The sequence below is a fragment of the Balaenoptera ricei genome, chromosome 10 (assembly GCF_028023285.1).
Source record: "Balaenoptera ricei isolate mBalRic1 chromosome 10, mBalRic1.hap2, whole genome shotgun sequence".
NCBI classification, from domain to species: domain Eukaryota; kingdom Metazoa; phylum Chordata; class Mammalia; order Artiodactyla; family Balaenopteridae; genus Balaenoptera; species Balaenoptera ricei.
This window is the reverse complement of record NC_082648.1, coordinates 7,734,096-7,756,235: the sequence shown is the minus strand read 5'-3', so window position 1 is coordinate 7,756,235 and position 22,140 is coordinate 7,734,096. Positions and strand designations below refer to the sequence as shown.

The 22,140-nt window shown below is 36.6% G+C and overlaps 1 protein-coding gene across 14 annotated transcripts in view; it reads right to left on the bottom strand.

The window, feature by feature from the left end:
• KLRG1 (killer cell lectin like receptor G1) overlaps window positions 1–8,237 on the bottom strand; it is a 209,446-nt gene extending 201,209 nt beyond the window's left edge. For all 14 annotated transcript variants that reach the window (XR_009505306.1, XR_009505309.1, XR_009505307.1 and 11 more), the window contains exon 1: window positions 8,156–8,237. Coding sequence is in view for 1 of the 14 variants with exons in the window: in XM_059935283.1 (XP_059791266.1) it covers window positions 8,156–8,237 (82 nt within the window). In the remaining 13 variants the exon portion in view is untranslated. The remainder of the gene's footprint in view (window positions 1–8,155) is intronic.
• Between the last annotated feature and the right edge of the window lie 13,903 nt (window positions 8,238–22,140).

Genomic DNA, 22,140 nt, shown 5'->3' with positions numbered 1-22,140 from the left:
TATATGTATATGCTTCTGGGTGAGATTTTGTCTGTATAGCTTTGCTTTATAATAGCTTTATTTTACTTCACTATATTATAGCCTCTTTCTTTATTTCTTTCTATTTTTTCTCCCTTTTACTCTGAGCCGTCTGGACGAAAGGCTCTTGGTGCTCCAGCCAGGCATCAGGGCCGTACCTCTGAGGTGGGAGAGCCAACTTCAGGACACTGGTCCACAAGAGACCTCCCAACTCCACGTAATACCAAACGGCAAAAATCTCTCAGAGATCTCCATCTCAACATCAAGACCCAGCTTCACTCAATGACCAGCAAGCTACAGTGCTGGACACCCTATGCCAAACAACTAGCAGGACAGGAACACAGCCCCATCCATTAGCAGAGAGGCTGCCTAAAATCATAGTAAGGCCACAGACACCCCAAAATACACCACCAGACGTGGACGTGCCCACCAGAAAGACAAGATCCAGCCTCATCCACCAGAACACAGGCACTAGTCCCCTCCACCAGGAAGCCTACACAACCCACTGAACCAACCTTAGTCACTGGGGACAGATACCAAAAACAACGGGAACTACGAACCTGCAGCCTGTGAAAAGGAGACCCCAAACACAGTAAGATAAGCAAAATGAGACGACAGAAAAACACACAGCAGATGAAGGAGCAGGGTCAAAACACACCAGACTTAACAAATGAAGAGGAAATAGGTAGTCTACCTGAAAAAGAATTCAGAATAATGATAGTAAGGATGATCCAAAATCTGGGAAATAGAATAGACAAAATGCAAGAAACATTTAACAAGGACGTGGAAGAACTAAAGAGGAACCAAGCAACGATGAAAAACACAATAAATGAAATTAAAAATACTCTATATGGGATCAATAGCAGAATAACTGAGGCAGAAGAAAGGATAAGTGACCTGGAAGATAAAATGGTGGAAATAACTACTGCAGAGCAGGATAAAGAAAAAAGAATGAAAAGAACTGAGGACAGTCTCAGAGACCTCTGGGACAACATTAAACGCACCAACATTCGAATTATAGGGGTCCCAGAAGAAGAAGAGAAAAAGAAAGGGACTGAGAAAATATTTGAAGAGATTATAGTTGAAAACTTCCCTAATATGGGAAAGGAAATAGTTAATCAAGTCCTGGAAGCACAGAGAGTCCCATACAGGATAAACCCAAGGAGAAACACGCCAAGACACATATTAATCAAACTGTCAAAAATTAAATATAAGGAAAACATATTAAAAGCAGCAAGGGAAAAACAACAAATAACACACAAGGGAATCCCCATAAGGTTAACAGCTGATCTTTCAGCAGAAACTCTGCAAGCCAGAAGGGAGTGGCAGGATATACTTAAAGTGATGAAGGAGAAAAACCTACAACCAAGATTACTCTACCCAGCAAGGATCTCATTCAGATGTGATGGAGAAATTAAAACCTTTACAGACAAGCAAAAGCTGAGAGAATTCAGCACCACCAAACCAGCTTTACAACAAATGCTAAAGGAACTTCTCTAGGCAAGAAACACAAGAGAAGGAAAACACCTACAATAACAAACCCAAAACATTTAAGAAAATGGGAATAGGAACATACATATCGATAATTACCTGGAATGTATATGGATTAAATGCTCCCACCAAAAGACACAGGCTGGCTGAATGGATACAAAAACAAGACCCATATATATGCTGTCTACAAGAGACCCACTTCAGACCTAGAGACACATACAGACTGAAAGTGAGGGGATGGAAAAAGATATTCCATGCAAATGGAAATCAAAAGAAAGCTGGAGGGCTTCCCTGGTGGCGCAGTGGTTGAGAATCTGCCTGCCAATGCAGGGGACACGGGTTCGAGCCCTGGTCTGGGAAGATCCCACATGCCACGGAGCAACTGGGCCCGTGAGCCACAATTACTGAGCCTGCGCATCTGGAGCCTGTGCTCCGCAACAAGAGAGGCCGCGATAGTGAGAGGCCCGCGCACCGCGATGAAGAGTGGCCCCCGCTCGCCGCAACTAGAGAAAGCCCTCACACAGAAACGAAGACCCAACACAGCCATAAATAAATAAATAAATAAATAAATAAAATTTAAAAAAAAAAAAAAGAAAGCTGGAGTAGCAATTCTCATATCAGACAAAATGGACTTTAAAATAAAGACTATTACAAGAGACAAAGAAGGACACTATATAATGATCAAGGGATCGATCCAAGAGGAAGGTATAACAATTGTAAATATTTATGCACCCAACATAGGAGCACCTCAATACATAAGGCAAATACTAACAGCCATAAAAGGGGAAATCGACAGCAACACAATCATAGTAGGGGACTTTAACACCCCATTTTCACCAATGGACAGATCATCCAAAATGAAAATAAATAAGGAAACACAAGCTTTAAATGATACATTAAACAAGATGGACTTAATTGATATTTATAGGACATTCCACCCAAAAACAACAGAATACACATTTTTCTCAAGTGCTCGTGGAACATTCTCCAGGATAGATCATATCTTGGGTCACAAATCAAGCCTTGGTAAATTTAAGAAAATTGAAATCGTATCAAGTATCTTTTCCGACCACAACGCTATGAGACTAGATATCAATTACAGGAAAAGATCTGTAAAAAATACAAACACATGGAGGCTACACAATACACTACTTAATAACGAAGTGATCACTGAAGAAATCAAAGGGGAAATCAAAAAATACCGAGAAACAAATGACAATGGAGATACGACGACCCAAAACCTATGGGATGCAGCAAAAGCAGTGCTAAGAGGGAAGTTTATAGCAATACAAGCCTACCTCAAGAAACAGGAAACATCTCGAATAAACAACCTAACCTTGCACCTAAAGCAATTAGAGAAAGAAGAACAAAAAAACCCCAAAGTTAGCAGAAGGAAAGAAATCATAAAGATCAGATCAGAAATAAAGGAAAAAGAAGTGAAGGAAACAATAGCAAAAATCAATGAAACTAAAAGCAGGTTCTTTGAGAAGATAAACAAAATTGATAAACCATTAGCCAGACTCATCAAGAGAAAAAGGGAGAAGACTCAAATCAATAGAATTAGAAATGAAAAAGGAGAAGTAACCACTGACACTGAAGAAATACAAAAGATCATGAGAGATTACTACAAGCAACTCTACGCCAATAAAATGGACAACCTGGAAGAAATGGACAGATTCTTAGAAATGCACAAACTGCCGAGACTGAACCAGGAAGAAATAGAAAATATGAACAGACCAATCACAAGTAATGAAATTGAAACTGTGATTAAAAATCTTCCAACAAACAAAAGCCCAGGGCCAGATGGCTTCACAGGCGAATTCTATCAAACATTTAGAGAAGAGCTAACACCTGTCCTTCTCAAACTCTTCCAAAATATTGCAGAGGGAGGAACACTCCCCAACTCATTCTACGAGGCCACCATCACCCTGATACCAAAACCAGACAAAGATGTCACAAAGAAAGAAAACTACAGGCCAATATCACTGATGAACATAGATGCAAAAATCCTCAACAAAATACTAGCAAACAGAAGCCAACAGCACATTAAAAGGATCATACACCATGATCAAGTGCGGTTTATTCCAGGAATGCAAGGATTCTTCAATATATGCAAATCAATCAACGTGATACACTATATTAACAAATTGAAGGCGAAAAACCATATGATCATCTCAATAGATGCAGAAAAAGCTTTCGACAAAATTCAACACCCATTTATGATAAAAGCCCTGCAGAAAGTAAGCTTAGAGGGAACTTTCCTCAACATGATAAAGGCTATATATGACAAACCCACAGCCAACATCATCCTCAATGGTGAAAAACTGAAACCATTTCCACTAAGATCAAGAACAAGACAAGGTTGCCCACTCTCACCACTATTATTCAACATAGTTTTGGAAGTTTTAGCCACAGCAATCAGAGAAGAAAAAGAAATAAAAGGAATCCAAATCGGAAAAGAAGAAGTAAAGCTGTCACTGTTTGCAGATGACATGATACTATACAGAGAGAATCCTAAAGATGCTACCAGAAAACTACTAGAGCTAATCAATGAATTTGGTAAAGTAGCAGGATACAAAATTAATGCACAGAAATCTCTTGCATTCCTATACACTAATGATGAAAAATCTGAAAGTGAAATTAAGGAAACACTCCCATTTACCATTGCAACAAAAAGAATAAAATATCTAGGAATAAACCTACCTAAGGAGACAAAAGACCTGTATGCAGAAAATTATAAGACACTGATGAAAGAAATTAAAGATGATACAAATAGATGGAGAGATATACCATGTTCCTGGATTGGAAGAATCAACATTGTGAAAATGACTCTACTACCCAAAGCAATCTACAGATTCAATGCAATCCCTATCAAACTACCACTGGCATTTTTCACAGAACGAGAACAAAAAATTTCATGATTTGTATGGAAACACAAAAGACCCCGAATAGCCAAAGCAATCTTGAGAACGAAAAATGGAGCTGGGGGAATCAGGCTCCCTGACTTCAGACTATATTACAAAGCTTCAGTAATCAAGACAGTTTGGTACTGGCACAAAAACAGAAATATAGATCAATGGAACAGGATAGAAAGCCCAGAGATAAACCCACACACATATGGTCACCTTATCTTTGATAAAGGAGGCAAGCATATACAGTGGAGAAAAGACACCCTCTTCAATAAGTGGTGCTGGGAAAATTGGACAGGTACATGTAAAAGTATGAAATTAGAACACTCCCTGACACCATGCACAAAAATAAACTCAAAATGGATTAAAGACCTAAGTGTAAGGGCAGACACTATCAAACTCTTAGAGGAAAACATAGGCAGAACACTCTATGACATACATCACAGCAAGATTCTTTTTGACCCAGCTCCCAGAGAAATGGAAATAAGAACACAAATAAACAAATGGGACCTAATGAAACTTAAAAGCTTTTGCACAGCAAAGGAAACCATAAACAAGACCAAAAGACAACCCTCAGAATGGGAGAAAATATTTGCAAATGAAGCAACTGACAAAGGATTAATCTCCAAGATTTACAAGCAGCTCATGCAGCTCAATAACAAAAAAACGAACAACCCAATCCAAAAATGGGCAGAAGACCTAAATAGACATTTCTCCAAAGAAGATATACAGATGGCCTACAGACACATGAAAGAATGCTCAACATCATTAATCATTAGAGAAATGCAAATCAAAACTACAATGAGATATCATCTCACACCGGTCAGAATGGCCATCATCAAAAAATCTAGAAACAATAAATGCTGGAGAGGGTGTGGAGGAAAGGGAACACTCTTGCACTGTTGGTGGGAATGTAAATTGATAGAGCCTCTATGGAGAACAGTATGGAGGTTCCTTAAAAAACTACAAATAGAACTACCATACGACCTAGCAATCCCACTACTGGGCATATACCCTGAGAAAACCATAGGTCAAAAAGAGTCATGTACCAAAATGTTCATTGCAGCTCTATTTACAATAGCCAGGACATGGAAGCAACCTAAATGTCCATCGACAGATGAATGGGTAAAGAAGATGTGGCACATATATACAATGGAATATTACTCAGCCATAAAAAGAAATGAAATGGAGGTATTTGTAATGAGGTGGATGGAGTTAGAGTCTGTCATACAGAGTGAAGTAAGTCAGAAAGAGAAAAACAATTACAGTATGCTAACACATATATACGGAATCTAAGGGAAAAAAAAAAAAAAAAAAAGGCCATGAAGAACCTAGTGGCAAGACGGGAATAAAGACACAGACCTACTAGAGAATGGACTTGAGGATATGGGGAGGGGGTGGGGTGAGATGTGACAGGGTAGGAGAGTGTCATGGACATATATACACTACCAAATGTAAAATAGATAGCTAGTGGGAAGCAGCCGCATAGCACAGGGAGATCAGCTCGGTGCTTTGTGACAACCTAGAGGGGTGGGATGGGGAGGGTGGGAGGGAGGGAGGGAGATGCAAGAGGGAAGAGAAATGGGAACATACTGTATATGTATAACTGATTCACTTTGTTATAAAGCAGAAGCTAACACACCATTGTAAGGCAATTATACTTCAATAAAGATGGTTAAAAAAAAAAAATACATTTGTACTATAGAAGAATATTCAATGAAATAAATGTTGATTTTAGATGTTACACTAAATGTAAAGTATCAAAAATAGTTGTATATGTGTAACCACAATCCAATTCAAAAAATTAAGTGAAATTTAAAATTTTTAATGTATTTTTAAAAATATGCATATTACAAGCTTCTTAGGGACTTCCCTGGTGGCACAGTGGTTAAGAATCCACTTGCCAGTGCAGGGGACACGGGTTCGATCCCTGGTCTGGGAAGATCCCACATGCCACGGAGCAACTAAGCCTGTGCACCACAGCTACTGAGCCTGCGCTCTTGAGCCCGCGTGCCACAACTACTGAAGCCTGCGTGCCTAGGGCCTGTGCTCCGCAACAAGAGAAGCCACCGCAATGAGAAGCCCGCGCACCGCAACGAAGAGTAGCCCCCGCTCGCCGCAACTAGAGAAAGCCCGCATGCAGCAACGAAGACCCAACGCAGCCTAAAATAAATAAATTTATTTTTTTTTTAAAAAGGCTTCTTAGTGGAGTACTTTACTATAGTAAAGTCAGCACAAAAAAGCAAAAATATATCAATATAGTAATAGTGATGATCACCACATTGTAAAATTATTAGTGATTTTTATTTTCTTATATATGTTCTTATAGCTTCTCTACTTCCTATAATGAGCATGTAATACTTTTGTAAAGAGATTTTTAATATTGTTTTAATGCTCCTAATCTATTTTCCCATTCCTAAGTAGAGCGCTCCACAAAGCTGGTGTCGGAATGAACATACTGGCAATAAATAAGAATGTGCAATGTGCATGGTATATAAATTAAAAACCACCTGCCTAGAAATCAAAATAATTACAGTCAAGTTCCAATTTATCACCAGTTGTGTGATCTTGCACTTATACTTTAAAATGTGGGGACTTCCCTGGTGGTCCAGTGGCTAAGACTCCGCACTCCCAATGCAGGGGGCCCGGGTTCGATCCCTGGTCAGGGAACTAGATCCCACATGTCACAACTAAAAAAGATCCTGCAGGCCACAACGAAGATCCCGCGTGCTGCAACTAAGACCCGGCACAGCCAAATAAGTAAATAAATAAATAAAATGTACATTCTTTTTGACTTAACATTTCTATTCTTTAGAAATTAGCACAGATATAACTCCAAAGAAGGAAAAACATATACAAGTAAAAATGTCAAATGCTGTATAATTTATAGTAATAGAAATAATTCTAAATGTCTAAGTATACTAGAATGATTTAGCAAATTATAGCAGTGCTTTCAAAGGACAATACTAAAACTTGTAATAATAAGACTATGAAGCAAAAAGAGAGAAAGCTTATGAAGCTACACTAAAGAACATGCATTATGGGAGTTTACTGCCTAAGATATAAAATCAAATATTAATTTTGGTACTTACACAGTTATCTGCCTGTCTCAGAAAGTATTTTCTCAGGGCTCTATGTAAAAATGGTTTGTTTCATCTTCAAATTCCCAAAAAAGTCACAGGGTCTACTAATCTGTAGTGTTCTTAATACCTTCTTCCTACCCCTATCACCATTCTGGTGCAACACTGTGATGGAGGGGAAACCTAGTTATATGAATTAGCTGCTCTTCTGACAAAATCTTACTATTACCCAGTAGCAAAATTATTAGTGCCTTCTCCTCATTTCATTGTCAGAAAAACAGAGATGCCTAGAACTCACACAGCTGGTCCAAGGTTGCTCCAAACATTACCAAAGAGATTAAGTTCTCCCAACAAAATTCTTGCTTTATTTAGTTCAGAAGCAGTAAAGAGTAAGACAATTGCCCCAGCTTGTGTTTCATAGATGAGATCATAGAAGTGAATGGTTAGAAAACAATTTACCTGAAACCTAAGATCAGATACTCAACCATATACCAAATTTTCATAGTCCAACTCTGGACATCAGACTGAACCAAAGGTATTTCCTCAAATTACCCTCTCTTTTTCTGCATCCTCTACTCCAAACATATTCTCCACCCCATTCATTCCTTAGCCTGTGGTGACTATGGACAGTTTTCCATACTAAATTGGTTAACTCACCTTTTTGCTGCAGTCTGTAGTCATTCTGGGCTTGGGATGCAGTAGAAAGCTCTAAAACGGAATAAATAGCATTGTCAGTCATCTTCATCTGATACCTTTCACATTCAGTTGAGAGAGTAAAATTATACAAGTGTTAGGAGACGTGTAAGTGAGGAAACAGCCCAATCTCTAAACTGCTAGCAGGAAACTTGAAGCTTTTTTAAAAACAATGGTTCAGCATGACAAAAACAGAAGTAGCTTTTCAGGAAATGGGTAAATTCTGGGGCTGCCTATAGAAATTAATATTCTGAACTGTGATTTTTTTATTGTTTTATTTATTTAACCTCCTCTCTAGGTGCTCATTAAGTACATATTAAATTGATTCCCCATCTCACCTAATTCTACTGAGCAAGGAAACGTTGCACTTAAATTCAGCAATTTCAATTATGGAAACTGAAATAAAAATGATAGTGTTTCCTAGCTATGAATTTATCTCAGATTTTATATTTGCTTTGTTTCCTTTTGAGAATATAGATGCATGCCAAATGGGACTGATTTCATTGTATCTTGGAGCTTCTGGGTAGTGATATGTGATAGAGAAATGGACTGTGGGTTTGCATGTGCCTGGAATCATGGGAGAAATGGGCTATTGCCCAGACATATGTTTTGTGAATGTGCTATACACCTGTGTTCCCCAAAACATTCTCCCAGTTGTGCTCTAATCTTTACCCTTCACAGAGTAAGAAATTCCATTAAATTTTTTCTCCTTGTTCTCTTATTTTTATATGCAGAGCCAACCATAAAGAGGAATAAATTAAATAAATACATACTACAGTGTCAGTAATTTATTTCTAATAGGTGAAATCTTAATAAAAAGTTAAAGAAAATATTTAGATAATGAATTGAAATTCCAAGAATAGATAAGGTCACCAAGATAGAATGTATAAAGACAGAAGAGAGGAAAGAGAAGAGAAACAGGGAGAGCATATTAATTAAAAACTAATATAGTTTTATTTCCAGCCATGACAGAGTGATACGGGACTTGACCTTCAGCCAAAACACTATATATGACAAAATAGGTGAGGCAACTGTTTTCAGGGACGGAACAGGAAGCACTCTGACCTTTGAGAGAACATAACGCACAAAGGTGAGTGCTATGGTCACCCTAGGGCCACTTGCCGGCCCAAAGCAGGAAAATGAATCCTAAACAGAGCAGGAGTCTCACGAAGCTGAGGAGGCAGAGATCCAAGTTTTGAGCTGCTTACATGCTTGGAATTTGCAGATCAGGGTGACCGACAAAAGAGAGCGTCACAGAGAGAGGTGTCCAGAAGATGTGGTGGGAGCTCATCCTAAGTCCCTGGCTAACAGCTAGGTGCACAGACAGAGGACAAGACTCTGTGGTCCCTGCAGAGATGGCCTCCTGCACGGCCGACAGCTGAATAGTGAGACCAGTGGTGGTTCAGTGCTGACCAGTGTGAACAAAGAAACAACACAGCCTGACAGAACCAAAAAGATACACCAATAATTTAGCTGCCTATGAGAATAAATGTTGATGCCCTTAAAAGGAAGACAACATAAACAAAATGTGGTCTATATATATATGTCAGGGAGGGGGAAATTTCCCCAACTACCCTTCCAGAGTTCTTGTGGCTGGACACAAGACAGATTAACAGAAGAAAAAGAAAGAAATTTTAATTCATGTACATGGAGGGTTCATAGAAATGGGACCTAAGAAATGGCCAAAGCAGGCAGCTTTTATACTTTTCAGACAAAGAAACAATACATTTGTGAGGAACTGACAGGACAAAGAAACTCAGGTTTTGGGTGACCAATCAGTGAAGAATCTAGACAGTTTGGGACTGGGGTAGTAAATTAAAGAAGTAACAAAGTTTGTTTTTACAAGCTTCTCGTCCCCAAATTCCCTGTCTTTGGCGATAAGGGTGGACTTCTACCTCTAGATGCAGGGAGTGAACCTTTCACACTTATTTCCTGCTTTCAGGGACACAGAGAGAAAGGTCACAGTGTCCCTCTTGCATTGGCCGTTTCTTAAGTAACTTTAATTCAGAATAATCAATGTGCCACTGCAGCACATTTGGGGGTGGCCTACCCTGGGCCCCAACACATACAATGAAATAATATTCAGTCTTTAAAAGGAAGGAAATACTATCACATCCTACAACATGGATAAATCTTGAAGACATTATGCTAAATAAAATACACTGATCACAAAAAGACAAATACTCTGTGTTTCCACTTATATGAAGTATCTAAAGTAGTCAAATTCATACAACCAGAAAATAGATTGGTGGTTGCCAGGAACCGGGGAGAGGGAGAAATGGGGAGTTGTTTAACGGTTACAGAGTTTCAGTTTTGCAAGATGAAAAACTTCTGGAGATCCACTACACAACAACGTGAATATACTTGCATTAGTCTGCTTAGGCTGCCATGGCAAAATGCCATAGACTAGGTGGCTTAAACAACAGAAATTTATTTTCTCACAGTTCTGGACACTGGAAGTCCACGATTAAGGGGCCTGCAGATTTGGTGTCTGGTGAAACCCCGCCTTGGGTCGCAGCACCCACCTTCTCACTATGGTCTCACATGGCCTTTGCTCTGTGCAGGCATGCAAAAGAGAGAGAGCTAGCGAGCTCTCTGCTATCTCTTCTGATAAGGACACTAATCTGATCACATCAGGACCCCATCATTATGACCTCATTTAACCTTAATTACTTCCTTATAGGCCCTTCTCAAGTAGAGCCACACTGGAGGTTAGGCTTTCAACATATGAATTTGGCGGTGAGAGGGGACACGAATATTCAGTGCATAACAATACTTGAACACTACTGAACTACACACTTTAAAATAGCTAAGATGGTTTTTGAAAAAGAAAAAAGAAAAAAGGAAGGCAACATAGGAACCAGGGGTCCTTGAAGAAATGACTAAGGCCAGGACAGAAAACACACAAGATGAGCCTGGAGCATCTTTTAGTCTTTTAGTGCTAGAATAAAAGGGAGTACTGAAAAACAAAACAAAACAAAACAAAAAAATATGAAGGCATGTCAGAAGGACTCAAGAATCAACCCGGAAGAGCTCCTGATGTCCAAAATGAAACAATTAGAGCAGCAAAATAAATTGGATTATATTGTAAGTATTGGATGTATTGGTTATAATGCAGGAATAAAAAAAAAAGAATCTATGAATCCACACTGACTTATTTTAGTTTATTCATTCTTGACAAATAAAAATTGTAATATATATTTAAGATACACAATGTGAAAGTTTTGATATAAGTATACATTATGAAATGATTACCACAATCAAATTAATTAACATATCCATCACCTCCAATAGTTACCATTTGTGTGTGTGTGTGTGTGTGTGTGTGTGTGTATATGATGGTAACACTTGAAATCTACTCTCTTAGAAAATTTCAAGTATACTTACATTATTATTAGGTATAGTCACCATGTTGTACATTACATCTCCAGAATTTATTCATCTTACAACTGAAAGTTTATACCCTTTGATCAATATCTCCCATTTTCCTCCACCTACCAATTCCTGGTAACCTTTCTACTCTTTGTTACTGTAAGTTCAACTTTTTTTTAGATTCCAAATAGTGAGATCATGTGAAATTTGTCTTTCTGTGGGTGGATTCACTTAGATAATGTCCTCTGGATTCATTTCTATTATTGCAAATGGCAGAATTCCCTTCTTTTTTAAGGCTGAATAACTTTCTATTATATATATATATATATATATATCTCACATTTTTTAATCCATTCATCTATCAACAGACACTAAGGCTATTTCCATATCATAGTCATTATGAATAATGCTGCAATGAACATAGCAATGCAGATATCTCTGAAATAGTGATTTTATTTCCTTTGGATATATACACAGAAGTAGGATTAGTGCATCATATGGTGGTTTGATTTTTAATTTTTTGAGGAGCCTCAATACTGTTTTCCACAGTGAGTGTAGCAATTTACATTTCCATTCATTCTGGTGTTTCCTTTGCTCTGCAGGAACTATTTAATTTGATGTAGTCCCACTCGTTTACTTTTGCATTGTTGCCTGTGCTTTTCGTGTACCTTCCAAAAGATCACTGCCAAGACCAATGTCAAGGAGGTTTTCCCCTATGTTTTCTACTAGGAGTTTTATGGTTTCAGGTCTTACTTTTAATTTTTTAATCCAATTTGAGTTGTTCTGTCATTCTTTTGCATGTGGAAATGTTTTCCCAATATCATTTATTTAAGAGACTATCCTTTCCCCATTGCATAGTCTCGGTTCCTTTGTCAGAAATTAGTATATACTTGGGGAAGGGATGATGCAGGCAAAATGAAACTATTCTTCCTACCATTTTTGTGTGGTTATTCTCAAGTTTTTGGCTCCACTGTGTTGTTGATGCTTCTTAAGTGAACTCCCGTGGTCTCCCAGAGCTATTTTTGTTAGTAGATAGCTGTCTAATTGTTGTTCTTTGTGGGATCAGAGGCTGGAGTCTCCTACTCTGCCATCATTGATGTCACTCCTCTGAATCTGTACTGATTTATAAATAAATGACTGAATAAATAAATGGGGGAGAAGTTAAAATTTTCCTTACACAGATTCCAGATAATATATGGAGATACTCCTGCCTCATGATGTGCAATTTAATCCTCCTCCCCTTGAGTGTTGGCAAGACTTAGCAACTCACTTCCAAAGAATAATGTATTGATGGGGAAAACAGTAATTTTACAGTGGAGAAACCTGGCAAACACAACCTCCCCCATGAACAGGGCTAAATGTGTGAACAACCAGTGATAAGTCTTGTTGATATCATGCACCCCCAACATGATGCAATGAGAAAGGCACCTAAATCACTAAAGTATATTTCACCAAAACCCATAACCTCAGTCTAAACATGAAAAATAATCAGATAACTCCAAATTGAGACCTGTAAATATCTGACCAGTACTCTTCAAATTCATCAAGGTCATAAAAAGTAAGAAAATACTGAGGAACTACTACAGACCAAGAAGACTAAGAAAATCTGAAAACTAAACGCAAGGTGGTATCCTGGGTTACATCCTGGAACAGGAAAAAGAAAATTACTCTTATTATTCCATTAACTGGTAATTATTCCATTACCAGTTTATGGAAAACTGGTGAAATTCAAGAAAACCTGGAGTAGTTAATAATAATGTAGCAGCGTTTGTTTCTTGGCTTTGACAAATGTACCATGATTATATAAGATGTTGACATTAGGGACTTCCCTGGTGGTGCAGTGGTTATGAATCCGCCTGCCAATGCAGGGGACACGGGTTCGAGCCCTGGTCCGGAAAGATCCCACATGCCGTGGAGCAGCTAAGTCCGTGTGCCACAACTACTGAGCCTGTGCTCTAGAGCCCGTGAGCCACAACTACTGAGCCCACGTGCCACAACTACTGAAGGCTACACGCCTAGAGCCTGTGCTCTGCAACAAGAGAAGCCACTGCAATGAGAAGCCCACGCACTGCAACAAAGAGTAGGCCCCTCTCGCCGCAACTAGAGAAAGCCCGTGCACAGCAACTAAGACCCACCGCATCCAAAAAAATAAATAAATTTTACAAAATAAATAAGATGTTGACATTAGGGGGAGTGGGGTGAAGGGTATAAAGGAATGCCTTGTACTATCTTTGAACTTTGAAGAGTCTCAGCAGAGAAGTAGAAACTATAAAAAAGAACAAAGTGAATATTCTAAAACAGAAAAAAAATCCATAATTTTTAATTTAAAAATATTTTTTGAAGAATGTGACTAACAGCAAACTGGAAAGAACAGAAGAAAAAGTCAGTGAATGTGAAGATATATTGCTAGGAATTATCTAATATGAAGAAGAGAAGAAAAAGTGAACAGAGCTTCAGTGACCTGTAGGATAATATCAAGTAGTATAATATAAGTGCTATATTTATGAAGTCCCAGAAATACAGGAGAAATATAATACAGCAGCAAAAGAATTTGAAGAATTAATGGTCAAATAATTCCCAAATTTAGTGTAAAACTTGCAGCTATGAGATAATGAACCCCAATCAGGATAAATATAAAAAATACCACACCTAAAGAACATCATGACAAAACTGCTGAAAACCAAAGATAAAGAGAAAATACTGCAAGCAGCCAGAGAAAAATAACACATTAACAGAGGGGAACAATGACATGAATGATAGCTGAACTCTCATCAGAAACCTAAAAGGAGAAAGACAATGGAATGCCATTTTTAGAGAGGTAAAAGAATAACACTGTTGGTACAGCCACCATAGGAAACAGTATGGAGGTTCCTCAAAAAATTAAAAATACAACTACCGGGCTTCCCTGGTGGCGCAGTGGTTAAGAGTCTGCCTGTCAGTGCAGGGGACACGGGTTCGAGCCCTGGTCCGGGAAGAGCCCACATGCCACAGAGCAACTAAGTCCGTGCGTAACAACTACTGAGCCTGCGCTCTAGAACCCGGGAGCTGCAACTACTGAAGCCTGTGCACCTAGAGCCCATGCTCCACAACAAGAGAAGCCACCGCAGTGAGAAGCCCGTGCACCACAACGAAGAGTAGCCCCCGCTCGCAGCAACTAGAGAAAGCCCATGCACAGCAACAAAGACCCAACGCAGCCAAAAAATAATTAATTAATTAATTTTTAAAAATAGGAAAGACTTTAAAATAAATAAATAAATAAAAATACAACTACCATACTATCCAGCAATTCCACTTCTGGGCATGTATCTGAAGGAAATAAAGTCACAATCTCAAAGAGGTATCTGTGCCTCCATGTTTACTGCAGCATTATTTACAATAGCCAAGACATGGAAATAACCTAAGCGTCCATTGATTAATGAATGGATACAGTAAATGTGAGACAGATATATATATTTATTTCAGCCATAAAAGAGAAGCAAATCCTGACATTTGTGACAACATTGGTAGACCCTGAACTCATAGAAACAGAAAGTAGAACGGTGGTTGCCAGGGGCCAGGGCATGGAGGAAATGGAAAGACATTTGTCAAACGGTACAAACTTCCAGTTATAAGATGAATAAATTCTAGAGATTTAACGTACAGCATAGTGGCTATACCTAACAATACTGTATTGTATACTTGAAATTTGCTGAGAGTAAATCTTAAATGTTATCACTACAAAAAAAAAGGTAAGTACGTGAGCTGATGGCTGTGGTAACTAACCTTACTGTGGTAATCACTTCACAATATATACATGTATCAAATCATCAGGTTGTACACCTTAAATTTACACAGTCTTATATGCCAATTGTATCTCAATAAAGCTGGAGTAGGGGTCGGGAGGAGAATAATACTCCCAATCCAGAATTCTATATCCAGTAAAAACATCCAGCAAAATGAAAAGGAAAAAAAAAAACATTTTCATAGTAAAGAAAACAGATAATTTGCCATGAGCACTCCGGCACTACTAGAAATGCTAAAGAAACTTCTTCATACTGAAAATGTCACAAGATGAAAATTTAAATCTACAAGACTGAAGACAAGAAGAAATGGTAAATATTTATATACATATAAAAGATTGCGGTTTTTTTCCTCCCCTTAATTTCTTTAAAAGAAAGAAAAAAAGCAAAATAGATAAGATAAATTGTACACAAATAGCAAAGGGAAAGACCTAAAGCCAACCATATCAATAATTTAATTCATCATAAATAGACTAAACAGAGAATTCCCTGGCAGTCCAGTGGTTAGAACTCAGCGCTCTCACTGCCAGGGCCCCAGGTTTGATCCCTGGTCAGGGAACTAGGATCATGCAAGCAGCAGGGCCCAGCCAAAAAAAAAAAATAATAAAAGTAAATAAATAAATAAACAAAGTGCATAGTGGGACTTCCCTGGTGGTCCAATGGTTAAGACTCCACGCTCCCAATGCAGGGGGCCCACGTTCAATCCCTAGTCAGGGAACTAGATCCCATGTGACACAACTAAAGATCCCTCATGCCACAACTAAAAGATTCCACATGCCAAAACTAAAAGATTCCACATGCTGCAACAAAGATCCCACATGCTGCAACAAAGATCCTGCGCACGGCAAGGAAGATCCCACGTGCCACAACTATGACCCAGTGCAACCAAATAAATAAGTAAATAAATAAATATTAAAACAAACAAACTGCATAGTGAACTACTCTTTTAAATAAATGAATAAATAGACTAAATACATCAAATAAATGACAATGAGACTGTAACACTAAATGAAAAAGCAAGAACCAACTATACGCTCTATATAACACACACAGTTTAAATATAATGACACAAAGAGGTTTAAGGAATATACTGGAAAAGATATACCATGCAACAGTAAACAAGAAACCTGGAGTGATATATTAGTTTCTTATTGTTGCTGTAATAAATTACCACAAATACTGCGGCTTAAAATGATGTATATTTATTCTCTCACAGTTCTGTGTGTCAGAAGTGTAAAATGAATCCATTTCCTTGATTCTTCCTGCTTCTAGAGGCTGCCCAAATTCCTTAGCTTATGGCCCCTTTTTCCGTCTTCAAAGGGCATCACCCCAATCTCTGTTTCCACTGCCTCATCTTTTTCTGACTTTAACACTACTACCTCCCTCTTATAAGTGTTACTATGATTACATTGGACCCATCTGGATAATCCAACATAATCTCTCTTGCAAGATTCTTAATTTAATATCTACAAAGTTTCTTTTGCCATATAGGGTAACATATTCACAGATTCCAGGGATTAAGACATGGACATGTTTTGGGGGATGGGAGAGGGGGACATTATTCAGCCTACCACAATTGGTTATATTACAAGACAAAACTGACAAGTATGAAGAAGTACATTTCATAATTATATGAATCACAGCATTAAGCATACACAACTATAAATGAGCATGCACCTAATAATACTGAATAAAACTTCCAAACATATGAAGCAAAACTGACTGAATTAAAGGGAGAAATAAACAAATCCATAATCACATTTGGAGATATAAACATCCCTTTCTCAGTAACTGATAAAATAATTAGACAAAAAAAATCAGTTAAAAATATAAAAGATCTAAACAATATTATCAACCACCTTGACCTAATTGAAATTTACCCAACAAAATGATATCAAACAACTACAAAATACCCATGACTTTCAAGTGTAAATGGAATGTCCATCAAGTAAATTATATATTGAGTAATAATGTTTTAATAAATTTCAATATATTGAAATACTACAGATATGTTCTATGACCACAGTGGAATCAATTACAAAAAGTCTAGAAAATTCTTAAATATTTAGAAATTAAAACATTCCTAAGTATTTGGAAATTATAATCATCAGGGAAATACATATCAAAACTACAATGACATATCACCTCACATTTGTTACAATGGCTAATATCAAAAAGACAAGAAATGAGAAGTGTTGGAGAGAATGTGGAGAAAAGGAACTCTTGTGCACTGTCGGTGGGAACAAAAATTGGAGCAACCACTATGGAAAACAGTATGGAGGCACCTCAAAAATTAAAAATTGAACTACCATGTGATCCAGCAATTCCACTTCTAGATATTTATCCAAAAAAGACAAAATCACTATCTTGAAAAAAATATCTGTACGCTCCTGTTTATTGCAGCTTTATTCATAATAGCCAACACATGGAAACAACCTAAGTGCCCACTGATAGATGAATGGATAAAGAAAATATGATTTTATATATATAATGGAATATCATTCAGCCATTAAAAAAGGAAACCCTGCCATTTGTGACAACATGGATGAAACTTGAGAGCATTATGTTAAGGGAAACAAGTCAGACAAAGAAAGACAAATACTGTATGATCTCACTTACATGTGGTATCTAAAGAAAAAAGAAACCCGAACTCATAGATATAGAGAACAGGTTGGGGATTGCCAGAGGTGGGGAGTAGAGATGGGGGAAATGAGTGAAGGTAGTCAAAAGGTACAATCTACCAGTTACAAGGAAGTCCTGCAGATGTAATATACAGAATGGTGACTATAGTTAACAATATTGTATTATATACTTACAAGTTGTTAAGAGAGTAAATTGTAAAAGTTCTCAATACAAGAAAAACAAATTGTAACTGTGTGGTAATGAATGTTAAGTAAACTTATTATGGTAATCATTTCAAATTGTATACATGTATCAAATCATACACTGTGCACCCAAAACTAATACAATTGTTATATGTCAATTATATCTCAAAAAAATAAATATAAAAAATTAAAGTGTTAGAGAGTAGTGTTAAAAATCCACTATTTTTAACCTGAGACTTTTCCATTGATATAATAATAAAAATAATTTAAAAGGGGAAAAAAACAGAAAATTAAGTTCTCTTAGAAGAATTAAGATGACTTTTTGTACATCTAAAAAAAATACACACATTTCTAAATAATACATGGGTGAAAATTAGAAAATATATCAAACTAAATTATTATAAAAACACAATAGAAAAATTTGTAGAACACAGCTAAAACAGAGGCTTGGAGGGAATGTTATAGCTTTAAATGAATACAAAAGTAGAAAGATTTTAAATAAACAATCAAGTTTAAGAAGATAGAAAAAGAAGAGCAAATTAAAACCAAAGTAAGCAGATCAGAATTTTAAAATCTGAAATCAATAAAATTTTTAAAAACCAAGCAATAGAAAAATTAACAAAGCCAAAATTTGGTTCTTTGATAAGATTACTGATTGATAAACTTTTAACAAGACTGATCAAGAAACAGAGAGGGCTCAAATTATGAATATCAAGAATAAAGAGAGTATATCTCTATAGATTTTAAAGACATTAAAAGGATAATAAAGGAATATTATATCTATATACCAATAAATTTAACAATGTAGATAAAATGGAAAAATTCCTTGGAAAACATAATTTACCAAACTGACACAAGAAGAAATTTTTGAATAACTCTCTTTTCACTCAAAAAATTGAATTTGTTAGTACAAACCTTCCCATTAAGAAAGCTTCTGTTTACCAAGGGTGAAGGGGGGGGTATAAATTGGGATATTGAGATTGACATATACACACTACTATATATAAAATAGATAACTAAAAACAACCTACTGTACAGCAGAGGGAACTCTATTCAATACTCTGTAATGACCTATATGGGAATAGAATCTAAAAAAAGAGTGCATATATGTGTAACTGACCCACTCTGCTGTACAACAGAAACTAACACAACAGTGTAAATCAACTCTACTCCAATAAAAAAAATTAATTAAAAAATAATATAAAAATTTAAATTTAATTTTAAAAAAAGAAAGCTTCTGTTTTGTAGTCACTTTGCTGTACAGTAGAGACTGGCACAACATTGTAAATCAACTATAATTCAATTTAAAAAAAAGAAAGAAAAAGAAAGCTTCATGTTCAGACGACTTCAAACAGCATATTACATCAAACTTTATGGAATAAATAACACAATCCCTTCAGAAAACAGAAAATGAAAGTACACCCTCCAACTTATTTTAGGAGGCCATCATGACCCTGAGAAAAAATTACAAGTACGTAAATTACAGACCCCAACCCTCATAAATATAGACATCAAAATCCTTAAAAAAAAAACAAACAAAAAAACTATCAGCAAATCAAATCCAGAAGAACATAAAAGAGGTAATTCATCATGACAAAGTGTGGTTTTTCCAAGAACAAAGCAAGAATGTCTAATTTTACCATTTCTATTCAACACTGTACAGAAAGAACTAGACAAGAATAATAAATAAAAGATCAAAAGATAGTAGAATTTACCAGTGAAGCCATCTGGGCCTAAAGTTTTCTTTATGGGAAGCTTTTAACTATAAATTCAATTTATTTAATGGATAGTGAGATATTCAATTATGTATTTTTTCTTGAGTAAACCTCAGTAGTTTGTGTCTTTCAATAAATTTGTTCTTTTCATCTAGGTCAGGGGTCAGAAAACATTTTCTGTAAAAGGCCACATAGTAAATATCTCAGGCTTTTCTGGCAATATGGTCTTCTCACAAGTACTCAACTCAGCCATTATAGTACAAAAGCAGACACGGATAAATATAAACAAGTATGTGTGTCTGTGTTCCAATAAAACTTTATTCACAGAAGGGGTGGCAAGCGAATTAATGTCAATTAGTCAAGTTAGTTGATGGTGCTGTTCAAGTCTCCTATATCACTGCAGATTTTCTGACTATGTTAATTATGAGAAGAGGATATTGAAATCTCCAACTATAATTGTCTATTTGTCTTTTTCTCTCAAATTCTCTCAGATTTTGCTTCACGTATTTTAAAGCTGTTATTAGCTACAAACACGTGTCCTCTTGATGATCTGATTCTTTTATCCTTAAGAAATGTCCCTCTTTATCCATGGTAATATTCCTTGTTCTAAAATCTACTTTGTCTAATTAATATAGGCATTCTAGCTTTTTTTGGATTAGTGTTTGCATGGTATAATTATTTCCATCCTTTTATTTATTTTTTGTTTGTTTGTTTTCCCAGAAAGCATATACTTGGGTCTTACTTTTTTTCTTTTATCTAATCTGATAATCTCTGCCTTTTAATTGGAGTATTTAGGCCATTTTAGATCATGTGATTATCATTATAGGTAACCTTATATCTACTATCTTGCTATTTATGTGTTTAATTTATTTTGTTCATTTTTTCCCTATTTTCCTGATCTTTTTTATAAAATTGAATGTCTTTTATGATTCCATTTTATCTCCCTTATTGGTATATCAGTTATAACTTTCTCTTTCCTTGTTTCCTCTTTTCCTTCTCCCTTCATTCCTTCTTTCCTTTTTTAATTTTTTTGGCTGCTCCATGTGGCTTGCGGGATCTCAGTTCCCTGACGAGGGATTGAACCTGGACCATGGCAGTGAAAGCCCAGAATCCTAACCACTAGGCCACCAGGGAACTCCCTTTTCTTTTTCTTTCTTTTTTCTTTTTCTTTTTTTTGATGCTCTAGAGTCTCCATTATATCTTTAATCACATTCTTCCTCCAAATAATATTATACCACTTCATGTATATCAAATGAACCTTACAATAGTATACTTTCTCTCCCTCTCCCTGGCCATTGTCAAACATTTTACTTCTACCTACGTTATAAATTCCACAATAGATTGTTAATATTTTTCTTTTAACCAGGCATTAATCTTTTAAAGGTATCTTTTAAAATTAGAACAAAAGTGTTTTATATTTATACTCATATTTATCATCGCTAAAGTTCTTCATTTCCTTACATAATTCTAAATTCCCATGTGGTATAATTTTCCTTCTGGAAGAAGAACTTCCTTTAATATGTATTTTAGTGGTCTGTTTGCAATGAATTCCTCATCTTTTGTTCATCCGAAAAAAATTTTAATTTGCCTTCATTTTTTTTTAAATTTATTTATTTTTATTTTTGGCTGCGTTGGGTCTTCATTGCTGCACGTGGGCTTTCTCTAGTTGCAGTGAGCAGGGGCTACTCTTCGTTGCAGTGCATGGGCTTCTCACTATGGTGGCTTCTCTTGTTACGGAGCACTGGCTCTAGGCACACAGGTTTCGGTAGTTGTGGCACACGGGCTCAGTAGTTGTGGCGCACAGGCCTAGTTGCTCCGTGGCATGTGAGATCTTCCCGGACCAAGGCTTGAACCCATGTCCCCTGCATTGGCAGGCAGATTCTTAACCACTGTGCCATCAGCAATTCTAGGTTGACAGGGTTCTCCTCCCCCACAAAAGTACTTTACAGGTGTCTAATTTTGTCTGACTTGCATAGTTTCTGATGTGAACTATGCCACTGTGTTTTTTTCCCCTCTGGCTGCTTTTAGGATGTTCTATTTATCACTGATTTTCAACAGCTTGATAATAATGTGTCTCCATGTTTCTTCTGCTTGATATTCATTGAGTATCTCTGATTTGTAAATTTATAGTTTTCATCAAATTCTGAAAAATTTTGGCCAATATATTTTCTGTCCTCTTTCTGAAGCTTTAATTTTAAATATATTAGATTGCTTGATATTGTACCATAAGTAACTGAAGTTCTGGGTTTTTTTTGGTT